This window comes from Labeo rohita, chromosome 13 (assembly GCF_022985175.1).
Source record: "Labeo rohita strain BAU-BD-2019 chromosome 13, IGBB_LRoh.1.0, whole genome shotgun sequence".
Taxonomy (NCBI): domain Eukaryota; kingdom Metazoa; phylum Chordata; class Actinopteri; order Cypriniformes; family Cyprinidae; genus Labeo; species Labeo rohita.
Genome location: NC_066881.1, coordinates 36,139,830 through 36,152,151, shown reverse-complemented (window position 1 = coordinate 36,152,151; position 12,322 = coordinate 36,139,830). Strand labels below are relative to the sequence as shown.

The 12,322-nt window shown below is 36.3% G+C and overlaps 1 protein-coding gene across 1 annotated transcript in view; it reads right to left on the bottom strand.

Moving 5' to 3' along the window:
* Positions 1–256: 256 nt before the first annotated feature.
* LOC127175292 (serine/threonine-protein kinase 32C) overlaps positions 257–12,322 on the bottom strand; it is a 95,764-nt gene continuing 83,698 nt past the window's right edge. Inside the window, exons 8-12 of the mRNA XM_051126273.1 lie at positions 12,196–12,312; positions 7,906–8,031; positions 6,674–6,802; positions 6,062–6,129; positions 257–1,692 (exon numbers count right to left, since the gene is read on the bottom strand). Of these exons, the coding sequence (XP_050982230.1) occupies positions 1,503–1,692; positions 6,062–6,129; positions 6,674–6,802; positions 7,906–8,031; positions 12,196–12,312 (630 nt within the window). The 3' untranslated portion in view covers positions 257–1,502. The remainder of the gene's footprint in view (positions 1,693–6,061; positions 6,130–6,673; positions 6,803–7,905; positions 8,032–12,195; positions 12,313–12,322) is intronic.

Below are 12,322 nucleotides of genomic sequence, written 5' to 3'. Positions count from 1 at the left end.
ATTCCCTCTGGTAAAACTCAAATTCCAGGGGAAAAATATCAACTTATTGGGGTCGCTTTAACCCGCAGATATAAAAAAAAAAAACCATGACAACAGTGTTAAAGTAGCCTGATTCCGCAGGAAAACTGTGAACTTGGCAGCAGCAAATCAGCATATTAGAATGATTTCTGAAGGATCATGTGACACTGAAGACTGGAGTAATGATGCTGAAAATTCAGCTGCGCATCACAGAAATAAATTACATTTGAACAGATTTTCACATAGAAAACAGCTGTTTTAAATGGTAAAAATATTTCACATTTTAACTGTTTTTTCGATCAAACGAATGCAGCCTTGGTAAGCAGAAGAGACTTCTTTAAGAAATATTTAAATTCTAACCAGTAGTGTATATGCTGACAAATACTCAGCAGACAGACGTGTTTCAATCAGGGCTGTAAATACTGTAAGACCGAAGCTCCTCCTAAACTGTAAGTAGTAAATGACGGGTGATGCAGAAAGTAAAGACCACTGGATATTTACAGTAAAAGGGTGATGAGCCCTTCAGTGTCATGCATCAACTTCAACACAACAAATCAATAATTCATGAGGTCTTTAAAGAAAGACTGATGTCATTGTAGAAATGGTCATGTGATCATCCTCGTTTAGAATTAAACAGATTCATCTCACTGTAAACACATCAGTCCGGGGGTTTTTCATTTCTTCAGGAAATGAAACTAATGAGTCTCCAGATCCGACTGAATTCAACAGAGGATTTTCTCCTTTAAAGTGCTGGAAGAAGTCAAACGTCTCAAACGCACAGATCAGGAAAACATGAATAAAACAAGAACACATATCTGCCAAAATCAACTTCATCCTGACCCCACGGACGGATGTTTTGTTTCAATGTTGTTTTAATCATGAACTCCATTTTGACACATTTTTGAGAAAACTTCACTTTAGATCTGATGCCGTTTAGTTCTTCCCTAAATTAGGTTTACTGTATCTCGATCTAAGAATCCTTAGAAAACAAAACTGAAATATTGAGGATGACTAATTTTTCAAACTACATAAACATCTTTATTTTTACACTTCGGTGGCTTGTAAGTGTTTAAGGTTTTATCTTTTTATGACAAATGCTGTTAACCTAGTTTGACTTCCGGCAGCACATGAATTCAAGAGGCACCAGACGCTTCCATGATCAATAATGACTCACATATGTAAACATACAAACGCAGTTAAGTCAATTATCGGTTGCTCGTCAAGCAGCTTGATGCGTGCGGACTCGAGACGAAGATCTCCTCCGTGGTCTGGCGCGTGGTGTCGTCATACTCAAGCGAACAGTCTTACATTGTAGAATTGCCTCTATAATCTCTATTTTACATCATGCTGAAGAGTTACGTTGCATAGAAGTTCAAACTTACTCTAGGAGCGACGGAGACGAAGGAAGCCGCGCGGCTCGCTCACGGCTCGGATCACGAGGGCTTTTAAAGGCATGGTGAGCAGCTCAGAGACAGCGGGGGGCGCTAGCAGCTTCCTGGAGACGAGCAGACCGAACCGCACATGCTCAGTTTGGAGGTCTCGGGTTCGGCCTCGGTCTCTTCGTCCTCCGTTCCTCCCTCGGCCTCGTCGGCGTCTCCGTCTGGATCGGCGTCTCCCTCGGCTCCGTCCCCGTCTGCTCCCATACAGCCCTCCTCCTCCTGCCGACGCTTCAACCTGAAACGCATCACAGGAACTAATGCAACATCTTTATATAAAACCAGTGAACACACACACACACACATTAAATCACATTAACACTCCCACACACACGTACAAAAACACACCAGACAAATCAATTACAACTAATGCATTCTTATGAAGGGGACTGACTGATGGTCAGAGAAATGATGCATTCAACTCATGTCAGAAAAATCATACTTCTGAGATGAACACACACCATAAATTCATAATTACAAATGGGAAACTCTTCAAGGCCAGGGTTTCTGAGTTGGGTTCATTTCAGTTAGAAAAAATGTCAGATCCAAAGTCTGAATTGATGGTATATTTGTTAAAATTGTTTTTTTTTTTTTTTTTTAAATTTAAATTTAAAATAAAACTAAGTTCAATGTACAAAATACACAGTATTGCACAGTTACAATAGAAAATGTAAGTTTACAGCACCTTCATAAATTAAATAAAACACACCCAATGCACAGTCTTTCTACATAATTAAAATAAATAAATACACTTTGTTTAGGTATTTTGCTCATCATCTTGCTCCAAAAAATAGTGATTTGAACAAACACGATATCATAATTACACCTTCCCAATCTAAATATGAACTAACCAGAACTTGCATGCATCAAAAGTGATGTGAGCATCCAACTGCTTGAACACAGTGTTTGAAAATATTGCAACTGTGTTTTTTTTTTCCTGAGTTACTGAGTTTACATCTCACAATTCTGACTTTTTCTTGTAACTTCTGAGTTTACATCTCACAACTCTGACTTTTTTTTTATAAAACAAAAATCTTCTGCTGTTTCTGCTGGATTTAGTGCATTAAACACAATGTTAACATGGTACATGTAATTTTTTTGGACCGTTTCATTATGACTAAACTGGCTGAAAGAAGGAAATCATATTAAAATGACAATGATTTGATAATTTAGAAACAAAGCTTGCATTTATTTTTTCCAACTGTGATCATGTACATATGATAATTGTGACCCTGGACCACAAAACCATTCATAAGTGTAAATTTCTCAAAATTGACATTTATACATCATCTGAAATGATAGGACAATATTTGGTCGAGATACAGCAATTTGAAAATCTGGAATCTGATGGTGCAAAAAAAAAAAAAAAAAAAAAAAAAAAAAAAATCAAAATATTAAGAAAATCGCCTTTAGAGTTGTTCAAATGAAGTTCTTAGCAATGCATATTACTAATCAAAAATTAAGTTATATATTATTAACAGTAAAAAAAAATTACAAAACACTTAATATCCTAATGATTTTTGGCATAAAAGAAAAATTGATAAATTTAACCCATACAATGTATTTTTGGCTATTGCTACAAATATACCCATGCAATATAAGACTGGTTTTGTGCTCCAGGGTCACAATTATATTGGCTGTGCACTAAAATAAACAGTTTCTACACATATGTTCAAATCACTTAGATCAGAACAAGATGGTGCTGCATCTCTTCTGCATCAAATATCTGATTATTTAAATCAAAAACATGATGAATAAAAAGCGTGCATTGTTTTTTTTTTCCTTTTTTTTTTTTTTTACATTATTTTATGAAGGTGCTACAAATGTAATCATATGCAACTTTTTGCACTGTAAGGAAAAAAATGCTAATTAATGCATCTGGCATGTTTTCTCACCAACATCCTCAAACTCTGGGCTTAAAGGAGAAATTCACTTCCAGAACAAAAATTTACAGATAATGTACTCACCCCCTTGTCATCCAAGATGCTCATGTCTTTCTGTCGTCAGTCGTAAAAAAACCTGTTTTTTGAGGAAAACATTTCAGGAATGTTCTCCATATAGTGGACTGATATGATGCCTGTGAGTTTGAACTTCCAAAATGTAGTTTAAATGCAGCTTCAAAGGCTCTAAACGATCCCAGCTGAGAAAGAAGGGTCTTATCAAGCAAAACAATTGGTTATTTTCAAATGAACAAAAAAAAAAATTGACAATTTATACACTTTTTAACCACAAATGCTCATCTTGTCTAGCTCTGTGATGCACATGCGTACTCTGTGTAATCCGGGTCAATACAGTTAGGGTATGTCGAAAAACATATTGCAGAGTTAGACAAGACAAGCATTTGAGGTTAAAAAGTATAGAAACTGTATATTTTTCTTTAGAAAATAACCGATCGTTTTTCCAGATAAGACCCTTCTTCCTCGGCTGTGATCGTTTAGAGCCTTTGAAGCTGCATTTTGGAAATTCAAACTTGTGGACACCATAGAAGTCCACTACATGGAGAACATTCCTGAAATGTTTTTCTCAAAAAACTATTTCTTTAAAACTTAAAGACATGAACATCTTGGATGACAAAGGGGTGAGTACATTATCTGTACATTTTTGTTCTGGAAGTGAACATCTCCTTTAAAGAGTATCTTGAGTCTCCCACTCATAATTAGGAATTTGTGGTGACAATCATGTGCATTTAACTCATAAATGCAATATTTCTGACAGCCCACAGCACCTGTGGTCTAGTGTTGTAGGCAGCATAAGTGAGCAGAGGTTTGCGGCTGCAGTGTAAACATGCTGTTAAGGGAATGATGACTAGTACTAGTGATATTTGACTAAACAGCCCTGCAGATCATCAGGCGACAGATTCATCAATAATGAGGCAGTTCTAAAAATAGCATCAGAAACGTAAATTACAGCAGAGAGAGAGAGAGAGAGGCTCGTCCAGTAATGCAGACGCTGGTCAATAATGAATGAGGTGATGATGTGGAGCAGCGCTGCAGTGATATCAGACCTCTGGAGAACAGAGAACACAACTGCAGCGCTGCACTGCCGGAAAACATCAGCACCTCTATATCACGTTTACTATCCAATGGAGACATTCCATAGACTTTATTGTTTTTCTATCAGGGTTTCTTGAAGGTAAATTCAAGATTTTTAAGGTCTTTTATGAGCAAGAAAAGAACATTTAAGGAATAAATTGAACAGAATACAATATGGTCTCTAAATATCAATATTAAAAATATTAGCAACACTAACATAATATAATAGTTTGAAGAAACAACTTCCAACAGATCCCCATTACTCTTAAATTCAATTTACAAAAAAAAAAAAAAAAAAAAAAAAAAACACACTGAAATAACTTTACTGTACCCTCTGATCACACCGTAAAAAAGTCATGCTTTTGTTTAATATTTGTGTCTTGTTTTTTAGTGCAAATGTCTAAAGATCCTTAACTCAAGATAAATTTAGTTAAGACGCGAAATGACATAAAATAAGAATGTTTTATGAGAAATTGATCAAAATGAATTGAGCTTATGATTAAAATGAAAAATCAATACCAAATATCTGCAAATCAACTAAAATTCAAAAGGGAAAACGAGTTTTTATTCTCCACTGACAGATATTGGTTCTTGTTTTAATCAAACTCACTTCCTTGAAGGATGTTTAGAGATTTATACTGGAAAGACAAAAATACTGAGGAAGAACGTTTTTGCAGCGCATGCAACATTTAATTCCATGAATTTATAAATGCCAAACTTTCTGCTCTGATTTAAGATATTTTAAGGCTTTAATACGTGAAAATGTGAATTAAAATGTTTTAAGACCTGCAGAAACCATTATATACAGCTAATTATAAACACTATAACTTCACACTACACTGTAAAAAACAATTTGTTGAGTCAACTTAAAATAATTTGTTACCTGGCTGCCTTAAAATTTTAAGTTCAGCCAACTCAAAAAAAAAAAAAAAAAGTTTATTCAACTTGAAATGTTAAATTATACTAAGTGACAACTTAGATATTTGAGTTGAATCAACTTAAAATTTTAAGGCAGCTGGGATACTTACCCATCTGTTAAGTTTAGCGAACACAAATATCTTTTATCTTTAACTTAACATTTTAAGTTGACAAATTATTTTAGTTGACTAAACTTAAAATTTTAAGCCAGCAGGGTAACAAATTATTTTAAGCTGACTCAACAAATTGTGTTTTTTTATTTTTTACAGTGTAACAGCAAACTTTTTACAATTAAAAAAAATCAAACTTTATTTACATTGTATTTATACTGTTTTTCTACAGATGAGGACGCCCCCAAAAGGAGGTCAAATTTATTTTACTTCTGGGTACAATTTATCCTCAAAATATGGCTAAGAATGAAAGAAATAATAAATGCATTTTAAATAAAATAAAACAATTTATTTATTTATTTTTTATTTTTCGCCTGCATGTCATGTGACCATCAATCAGAGAACATGTGAGCATATGAATGTGTTAGTAAATTATTGAAATATTAACTTAAAATCTCAGAATGACTGCATGGAAGTATTTTATTTAAAAAAAAAAAAAAAAGGATCACTAGGATGAAAAACAAAACTCTAGTGTTTATAGTCTCACTTTTCACGGTTGAAAATCATGAACTCTTGCTGGACGACTTCAAGGCACTCCTGAAGATACTCGTTCTCCTGAGGGAAAAACAAGGAAACAACACGTTAATCAGCTCTAACTAGCCGTCAGACGGCAGTAACATCCTGCAGCTCCGAACGGCAGAATCCTGCTGGAACACACCAAAAATAGCTTGTCGTACTTCAGGAGAAGCTCCAGCACTGAAAGCTTCATAATTTAATCATCCAGGTAATAATGCCTGCACTTCCTGCATCTACAGACCACAGGCGCTCGTCTTCAGGCCTCTCGTGCTCGAGAGAGAGGAGCGAGCCGATTCATCCTGATCTGATTAGAGACACGCTCCGTAATCACGCAAACACGCGGAAAATATCTGGAGAACGGCGTCTGCCGAGAGGACGGTGTGTGAGGAGCCGGCGCTCACCGACTGCAGACGTCAGTCAGGCTCAGTATAATAAAGTCTAGGGATAAACACAATCAATGCGCCGGCCTTTAGGTCCTCAGGCCGTCGCCCGAGACGCTGTTATCTCAGGGATTACTTTCAAATGTCACACAACTAGAAGAGTGAAATGTAATTTCTGAGACGTGTGTGTGTGTTTCACCCACAGACTGAGAATCTTTGCTGTTGTCTCTCGATCTGTTTTTGGCCAGTCGCTTCTTCTTCTTATGAAGAGGACGAGACTCCAGAATCATCTCCTCCAGTTCAAAGGTGGGATCGCAATGCAGACGACCTTTCTGTTTGAGAAACAGAGTAAGCGTTATAGAGAAACGTTTGAAAGCAAATATTCAACAAAATCACAAAGTGCCTGAACGTGTAAACCGGGTCCAAAATTAAGTTGAACGTGGAACATTAGTCATTTTATTGGCTTTTATTTCCCTTTGGAATTATTTAAACGGAACGGATTTTTAGAAATGTGTCATTCCATCACTGTCTCACTACTGGATCCTCTGCAGTGAATGGGTGCCGTCAGAATGAGAGTCCAAACAGCTGATAAAAACATCACAATAATCCACAAGTAATCCACACCACTCCAGTCCATCAGTTCACATCTTGAGAAGACAAAAGCTGAAACAAATCCAATTTTTAAGATGTTTTTAACTAAAATTCAAGTCCATAATCCATTATATTGCTTCCTTTAGTGAAAAAATGGTCTGATAAGGAGAGGAAACTGCACAGATCAAGTACCATTTACAAGCCGAAACAGACCAAAAGAAATATGTGGCTGGATTTTGATGTGAGACACAACAGGAGATGGTTATTATGGACTCAATGTATTTGAGTTAAAAACATCTTCATGATGGATTTGTTTCATCTTTTGTCTTCTCAAGATGTGAACTGATGGACTGGAGTGGTGTGGATTACTTGTGGATTATTGTGATGTTTTTATCAGATGTTTGGACTCTCATTCTGACGGCACCCATTCACTGCAGAGGATCCGTTGGTGAGACGGTGATAGAATGACACATTTCTACAAATATACATTTCAGTGCTTTTGCATTTCTTTACAAATCGTAAGCAATTCACCATGCATTTGCTCAGAAACAATGCAGTTGTTTTCCAAACCAACACAAATGCACTAAAAATAATTTTTCCTCCCATCTCATATTTTTTGATAAGATATTTTTCCCCTGAAGAGAAGGACAGTAAACTTTAATGCATATTTTTATTTAAATATTTATATATAAATTTATATACATTTAATTATTATGTAAGCATGTATTTTATTGTGTTGTAATTTACAATGCTTCAGTCAGGTTTGTTGTGTTTATATGTGATATATAAATGAATAATGTGTGTATATATGTATGTGTGAGTCACTAGTTGAACTCAATCTCACATTGGGAACAAAGCCGGGCTCCATCTTCTTCTCATAAACATCGTCCCAGTTGACATCGGAGAGGTAGGGCGCCGTCTGCATTTGAGCCAGACTACAGAAGCGATGCTCTGGGTTTACAGTCAATAACTACAGAAACACAAGCACATACAGCAAGAACACCATCAGAACAGTCAAACAAACAAACCACACTTCTCACTCTCACACAAACATCAATGTTTATTCATATCCACAGAAGTATTCACACCACATTTTACTCAGAAATGGCACTAATGACACTACATTTCTGAGTAAACCAGGATATAAAGAGCAAAATTAAAGAGTCAGAAAAACTCTTGATTAGCTTTAATTAACTTGCTCAGGTAACAGGAACATTCTGTTCTCTCAAAGTCATCAACACGTTCTTCCAGTAATGTTTACTAGAATGTTCATTCAGCGTTAACCGGTCCTTAATAACATTTCAAAACTTTTTTTTAAATGTTACAAGTTTTAGAATGTTTAGAGAACATTCAAAAGTAACATTCCACCTTTCGGCTTTAGGTAAACAGCAAACGGTGAGCATTACGCATTTAGAGTGGTAAACAATGGAGGAGTATGTCAAAGTCATTTATATGTGCCGAACTTCCTGCTGCCAGCTGGTGGTGCTATGACTATAACTGAATATTGGCATGTAAATGTCTTCAAGCCACGACTTTGATCAAACCTATGAGGTTTGGTACAGACTGAACATGGTATGCTTGAGTTAGTGTAAAGCATGACATAACCTGCTGCCAACAGGTGGCGCTATGATTATAACTGAATATTGCCCTTCAGATGTGTTCAGGCCAAGAGTCTTACAAAATGAAGTGTGGTGCAGATTGAACATGGTATGTTTAAGTTAGTATAAAACAAGTCATTTCCTGTTGCCAGCAGGTGGCGCTATGACTATAACTGAATATGGGCACTGACGTGTTCAGTACATGACTCTTATCAAACATGTGAATTTTGGTGCTGAGATCAAGATCTTCACAATTTGACATCACAAAGTACTTCAGATTACACTGATCAAATCTGGTGTTGATCTGTTTAAATCTCTAGGAGGAGTTTGTTTAAATACAATGCCTGAAATGGCAAAAACGCCTCAAAACATGCAGAGAAAACTCAAAGTAACAGACTTCCTGTTGGGTTTCGTAATTCGTCCCGAAGGACTTTTTTTGTAGGTATGGGTATGTTACATGTGTCTACCAAATTTTGCACATGTACGTGAAAGATAGCTCGAGGGGTAATTCGTTGAAATTTTATAGGTGACACTATCGAGCCACTTTGCCACACCCGATTCTGAAACCCATATCAGATGTAAATTTCCACCACTTTTATTCACACCATGAGTTTCGAGCATGTTTAGGCCCTCAAAAACGCTATTTATTTTGGAGAAGAAGAAGAAGAAGAAACAGCAATTCCAATAGGGTCCTCACACCATCAGTGCTGGGGCCCTAATAATGTTTTCATAACTTAATGGAAGTGTTAGCAAAAATGTTGTTAGCTGGGAAACTTCCTCTTCAGCTCAGGAAATCTCAGGTTTCATTTGAGCATCCCTTTGATTCTCTGAAGACAAACACATGCACACTATTGAGCGAATCGGTTTCTCTCTTTTGACGGCAGACTTTGTACATCAGCCAGTTTGAGCTCACTTTAAAACTCTTCTAAAACTCTCACATCTTTTTCACAGTCTTTGTCTCATGAGAAACATCTGAGAAGCAGGAAGCTTTCACATTCATCATTTACATTTATGCATTTAGCAGATGCTTTTATCCACAGCAGCTTACAGGAGCATAAGGAATTCATCACAAGGGCACTGCATTTAATATGAATGTTATTTAGGAGAAACTATAGAGTCTGTTTTGCTAGATGTGACACAAACAGACTTTATAACTTTTATATCTTTACATGCATAGCTGAATCGAATTAGTTGATAATTGATGTATTTTGCAACTGACACTGTGCTTGAACTGAACAACACTACTGTCTCACTACAGCTGCTTTGGATTTGCCTTGTGGTTGAAGTTTGCATCTTTGATTCTGTTCCTTTGAGACAATCTGTATCTCATACAGCTCTGTATAGGTGACTTAACATGTCATCCACTGATGAAGTGTAAACACCAGTTTTATTTGCTAATACACTCAGGAGTGTGATCAGCTGTGAGTGGCTCACAGGAGGCGCTGCTGTTCTGAGGGCCAATGAGACGCCGGGGAGCCGTTGCAAACGTTATTCTCTTATCAGGCGAGGGCTGATTTTATGAAGCGCTGACAGCCGAGTGTCAGACAGGACGCGCTCCGGCCCTCGGTCGTCAGGGAAACCGTATCTGCCGGTGGTCTCGGTGCAGCGTCTGCATCTCTCTCTCCACGGAGCCCAGACACGAGCAATCGATCCGCTGAGAATCCGATGAGACGATACGCCTGAACGCTGCGTGAGCCGATCGGTTTACATTGCGTCATGAGAATAGTAAACCCTCAGTCGCTTACACTAACGGTTTACACAGATTGATAAACATATTATAATAATTATAATATAAATGGATAAAAAAAAGTTTCTCCTAAATAGACGTTTCTCTTGAGAAAAAGACCCTGTAATCTCACAAGTGTTATATTTAGTTATATTTATCATTGAGATACTATTTTAGTTAATAGTTTGAATTATATTTTTTGTGTGTTTTTATTCTAATTTTGGTTAATGTTTTCAATGTCATTTTTATAATTTATGAAAGCATTTTAGAGGCATGTTAAAAAAACAAAAAACAAACCTAAGATTACGAGATTAAAGTCGAAACATTTTGAGAATAAAGTCAAAATTACGAGAATAGTTTCGATATTACTAGAATAAAGTCTAAATCTTTCAAGAATAAAGTTGAAACATTTAGAAAATGAAGTCGAAACTTTGCGAAAATAAAGTTGAAATGTTTTGAGAATAAAGTCTAAATATTTTGAGAATAAAGCTGAAACATTACAAGAATAAAGTTGAAATATTGTGAGAATAAAGTCAAAATGTTTTGAGAATAAAGTCAAAATTACGGGAATTAAGTTTCAAACTAGAATAAAGTCTAAATCTTTCAAGAATTACGTCGAAATATTGCAAGAATAAAGTCGAAACATTTCAAAAATAAAGTTGAAATATTGTGAAAAAGTTGAAATGTTTTGAGAATATAGTCAAAATATTGCGAGAATAAAGTTGAAATATTACTAGAATAAAGTCTAAATGTTTCAAGAATAAAGTCAAAATATTTTGAGAATAAGGTTTAAAAATTGAGAACAGTCAAAATACTACGAGAATAAAGTCGAAACATGTTGGAAAAGTTGAAATATTGCGAGAATAAAATAGAAATTACGAGAATAAAGTTTCAATATTACTAGAATAAAGTCTAACTGTTTTGAGAAGTTAAAATAAAAACTTAAAATATTTTGAGAATAAGGCTGAAATGTTTTGAGAATAAAGTTGAAATTAAAAGAATAAAATTAAAATATTTGGGGAATAAAGTCAAAATATTTCGAAACTAAAGTAGAAATTACGAGAATAATGTCGAAATGTTTGGGTCTATTAAGAAACATCTGAGCTCAAACTGATACTTAAATAAAAACATCATTGAGAACTACTGATGTGAAAGAGGAAGTTCTAAGCACCACACTTCCTGTGTGTCCATCCTACCCACAATGCTCTTCTCCGGTGATTCATGCACACAGTGTAATCTCTCCGTTTCTCTCAGCTCTAATAAATGACCGTAATGTCTCCCGTCGCTCCCCGGTTCTTCGCTAATATCCATTCTCCTCTCATAATATTTCTTCTCTCTCTTCAGCGTTTTCTTCATTCATCTTATTTTATTATCTCTCCAGCTCATTATCATCTCCTCCTCTTTCCCTCGATCCGTCTCTTTATCCTCTCCTGCATCACTAGAGGGTTTTATTCTCCCTTTATTCATTCTGACTCCATCTGTGTTCTGTCTGTTTTCATTTCTCTCTCTACATATTTTGTCCGTTTCATGCTTATTAATGAGAAAAACAGTCAGAACACATTAACAACCACAATAAAGTCATGGCAACCATGCAGAAGCCCTAGCAACCACATAAAGTCCTGTTAACTGCCCAAAGCACCCAGAACACCCTAGCAACCCCCTGGAAACACCCCACTATATTTACACTATCATAAGTATATGTGAGTGGGGTTTCAGACACTATGCTGGGGTGTTCCGTGTGGTTGCTGGGCTGTCAGTTCTTGATCTGTATCACGAGTCGTGCATGTGTTTGACGGTCAGTTCATCTCACCTTCCTCAGCAGCGACACGAGGTCTTTGTGCCAGGATGAGCTGTACTGCACACTGACCGTACTGAACAACTGCAGCAGAGACTCCACCGAATTACTGGCGTGGATGTCGTACGGCCTCTGACAGACG